Source organism: Meleagris gallopavo, chromosome 3, assembly GCF_000146605.3.
Source record: "Meleagris gallopavo isolate NT-WF06-2002-E0010 breed Aviagen turkey brand Nicholas breeding stock chromosome 3, Turkey_5.1, whole genome shotgun sequence".
NCBI classification, from domain to species: domain Eukaryota; kingdom Metazoa; phylum Chordata; class Aves; order Galliformes; family Phasianidae; genus Meleagris; species Meleagris gallopavo.
In genome coordinates, this window is record NC_015013.2 from 13,072,207 (window position 1) to 13,076,352 (window position 4,146).

General features: G+C 44.8%; 1 protein-coding gene across 1 annotated transcript in view; it reads right to left on the bottom strand.

The window, feature by feature from the left end:
• Nucleotides 1-549: 549 nt before the first annotated feature.
• Nucleotides 550-4,146, bottom strand: part of GMDS (GDP-mannose 4,6-dehydratase) — a 393,916-nt gene continuing 390,319 nt past the window's right edge. The window contains exons 10-11 of the mRNA XM_010708463.3: nucleotides 1,176-1,244; nucleotides 550-857 (exon numbers count right to left, since the gene is read on the bottom strand). Coding sequence (XP_010706765.2) covers nucleotides 795-857; nucleotides 1,176-1,244 — 132 coding nt within the window. The 3' untranslated portion in view covers nucleotides 550-794. The remainder of the gene's footprint in view (nucleotides 858-1,175; nucleotides 1,245-4,146) is intronic.

The window sequence follows — 4,146 nt, forward strand, 5'->3', positions numbered from 1 at the left end:
TTTATTTCTTAAGCCATCTTTTGAGATGGTTCAAGCTCCAGTCCAAGGTTTAATCATAGTATGCAGGAAGAAGGTGAGTGGGGAATGAGATGATTCTGGGGGAAAAAAAAAGGGGAAAAAATTACCCAAACCCCAGGGCTGGGAAGGTACTTCGGGAAGAAGGGGCTAGGAAGGACTAAAAGGCTCTCTGTGACCCCTTACACCCTGCAATGAAGATCTGAAGCGTGCGTGCAAGCCCCCTCTGCCTGATCTGAAAGCGATTCCAGCAATTAGGAATTAATTTGGCATGGTCAAAAGGCGATTTCACTGCGAGTTAGATCGAGTTATCTGAATTTTTACAGAGTTCAAGTGCTGGAAATGGGTCGCTGGGGTGGAGGGAAGCTGCAGAAAGGGAAAACAAGGAGTGCTCAGAAGAGGAAGGCAGGGGGATGCGGTGGAGCAGAGGCTGGAGGGCGCACACAGCACCGGGGGTGTGCTGCTGCTGTTGCTGGGGGGTGCTGGCATTCAGATGAGAGAAAGTATTAAAAATGCGCTGGAGGTCGCATTAAGTAATAGAAAGACAAGTTTTAATTAAAAAGTCGGTGGGCTCTCTGGCCAATGGCTCCTCTAGGTAAAGTAGTGCGGCAGGCACCAGAGGTGGCCCGGGGTGGAGGAGCGGGGCTGCCCCCAATGTGTGGGGCCTGAGGCACTGGGGGAATGGAGGAAGGACAAAACCGGCCTTGTACACACAGGCTGCTAGCATAGAGCCACCGGGCTCCCCCGTGTAGCTGTGCCATGGCTGGGTCCCGCCGGGCTCAGGCGTTGGGATTGCTCCTCATGAGCTCCACGTCGGCATCCACCATCTCCCTCACCAGCTCCTGTGAAGAAGAAGGAAGGTGGGTGAGGGCCCAGGTGTCAGGGATGACCCTGCAGCGTGACGAGCTCCCAGCCCACCGTGGGATGGGGAGATGTGGCTCCCCCAGTGCTTGCCTGTGTACTCCCCTATTCGTCCCCTCCTTTGCTTCCCTCCATGAGCACACACTCCTTTCCCAGGGTGAACAGTCAGACATGCCGCTGAGTGGCTGCTGCCATCCCAGGAACAACAGCGCCGGGTGGTCACTGACCATGGCAAACCCCCCACCCTGGGTGGCTCCTGGAGAACGTGAACCCCTGGTAGGCACAAACTCCCCACTCACATCAAATGTGACTCTGGGCTTCCAGTTCAGCTTTTGCCTGGCTTTGGTACAGTCCCCTTGAAGGAAATCCTGTGGAGAAGAGAAAATCACTGTGAGAACGGCTCCCTCTCCCCACTGCACAGCATCGGTGCTGGGCTCCGGTGGGCACCGGGTGAGATGCACACATCCATGCAGGCTGAGCACAGCTCTCAGACCCGGCTGCCTTCTGAGGGCAAAATATTTAAGATGTAATTGTCGTGGAAATTCATATGCCTACAAATCACCAGGAGGCAGCATCCTTTCACCAGGCTATTTCAGAGCAAAAGAGTTATTCTTTGTTTTTGTGTATGTGCCTTACTGCCTTATAATGGTGAACGCTTTATAATAAGTTGTCATACATCTTAGTCATGCTATTGAATGAGCTGCTTCAAATTCCTTTTCCCCCTGCTTGTTTAAATAATGTAAATCACAGAGCAAACATGACAACTGTTCTCTTTCAAATAAAAATGTGATCACAGACAGATGATGCTGAAAGACTGTTGTGAATATGGGTAACCACACGCAGCAGTGGTAAACAGCCAGCTTTTGAATTGCCTGCATCTAAATTTCTTAAGAATTTCCAGCATCCCCATGGAAAGAAAAGTCCAAACACCTCGTAAATGAAAATAAATGATCTCAAAACCGTTACAGAAAACAAGACTTTGTTCATATTCACCTCACTGTTAAAGTGCTTTTAAAAGTGCTACCACACCAAAACAATCCCACAGCCAGTCATCAAAACTAGCAACATTAAACAAGAAGAAACCTCCTGTGACTGTATCTCTAATTAAACGACTAAGGAACTGACTGCATCTTCATGTAATACCCAGTTGGCTTTTGCAACTTGCCGTTGTATGCAATGGTTTATAATAAAGTGTCATCTCTCCATGCAAGTTTAGTTTCTCTGTAGTAAAATTATATCTGCGTGTGTCTAGGGAGCAACTAAACAAACTTTAGTACAGAACTACAAAGCTGAGGCTGAATTTCGCTGCTGTTGATTTGAGGTGCCACTACTTGATGGTGGCAGAATGGCAGGGCTTTGCCCTGTGCCTGGGCCAGGCTTCTCCTTCTCTACACTGTGCCCATTGGTGGGACTGATGGGAACATTGGGGTTGATGGACACAGTGGGGCTGACGGACACAGTGGGGTTGATTTAGGAGGAAGTTTTTCACACAGAAAGTGGTGAAGCACTGGAACAGTTTGCCCAAGGAGGTTGTGGATGCCCCATCCCTGGAGGCATTCAAGGCCAGGCTGGATGTGGCTCTGGGCAGCCTGGTCTGCTAGTTGGTGACCCTGCATGTAGCAGGAGGTTGAAACTAGATGATCACTGTGGTTCTTTTCAACCCAGGCCCTTCTATGATGGACACATTGCAGCTGACGGGCACATTGGATTTTGTACCCTGCTGCTGTTATCTTTTGTGCAAGTGTGGTTCAGGTTGTGATAAAATCCAAAATCACCTCATCCTGTGCAGTAAAATGTAGGAAATTCTTCTCTGTAATTGTGTTGCAGAAAGCTAGACAGCTCGCTTCCAGCAGCAGAGGAAATCCACCAAAGGAAATATTGCAGAAGGGGATGTGGAACAAACACGTCTGCTGAGGCTGTTCCAGGCAGCATTTGTAATACTTCAGTCTTTATGCTGAAAGCATTCCAGTGTGCCTTCAGAAAAGAGTAAATGGATGTATAGGAACAAAATGATATGAAAATAAAAATGCAGTGATTTCCTTAAATTAGACTAAATGATTTCCTACTGCAGCCCTTTACTGGGTTGTTAGAAACTGCCGCAGACATTTGGGGCCAAGTCATGTAAAACCATGTCAGCTTGAGGGATCCCCCAGAGGGTCGTGTGAATATGGATTGCAAAATCTGGTTTGAAATGAGAAAGGCTCCCACTAACTTTGATAAAATTTGGATCGGGCCCTAACACACTCACAGAGGTATGCCTTTTATCTGGGGTTCAGCTTAGTTCACATTAATACATGTGTATGTATGTGCCTGCAAACAAGGAAATCCTTCTTAAAATAATAATTTCATTATGAAAACAACTGCCTTTTATTCAATTCTAATTCGAGCCACGAGCTACAAGTTGCGTTTTAATACCACCTCGTTTTAAGTCCTTAAAAGCCGTATCATAAAACTTCACATCCACAATCTTTGTAGCAAAAATATCCTTTGAATCCGATCCTACCAAGGATACTGCTTTCCCAGCTAAGAAATGGACCAGCAACAAGCAAACAAATTGCCATTGCTTGCTGTATGTGGCTGCATTCTGCTTTCGAGCAGCTTGGGAGCAGTCTTTTAGCTTTCCTGGACAAATGCTTTTTGTTAAAACAGTTCAGCTTAAAAAAAAACAACAAACAAAACACCTTAATTCCAGTCTTTAATTCAAAAACATAAACATTCGCTGCTAAATGGGTCAAAATGAGATGTGGGGGAGGAAGATTTGAAATCAGTAATAAAATGATTTACAGCACTGGATTACACATAGGGATAAGACAAATAACCAGTGTATTAAATTCATTTACGTATTAAAAAAAAATGGATTTTTTTCCTTAAAAAGCTCACATGCTTTAACAATGATGTAGTAAATGCATTCTGGCATAATCTGTGAGCAAAAGGAAAAAAAAAAAAAGAAGAGAGAAAAGAGAAGATTTAATATATATGATAATACAAATTCCCCAGCTGATTCAGGTTAAAAGATTTTTAAGTGGCTCTCTTGAAGAAGTTTATGTACTTTTGAGAAGCACTACTTTGTAGTAAGATTTACTTGAAACAGCCTTGTGGACAAAATAACCCTTATAAACTTTTTAAAAGGTTCTCTTCCAGAAGTTCTCATATCCAGAGATAAAATGCTATGTGATACCACAGTATTAACGCTGTATTACATCTAAATTCAAGGTTTGGTTTTGTTCTTCTTAGGCGAGGTTTCAACACTGAATAGAAATGAAGACTGGA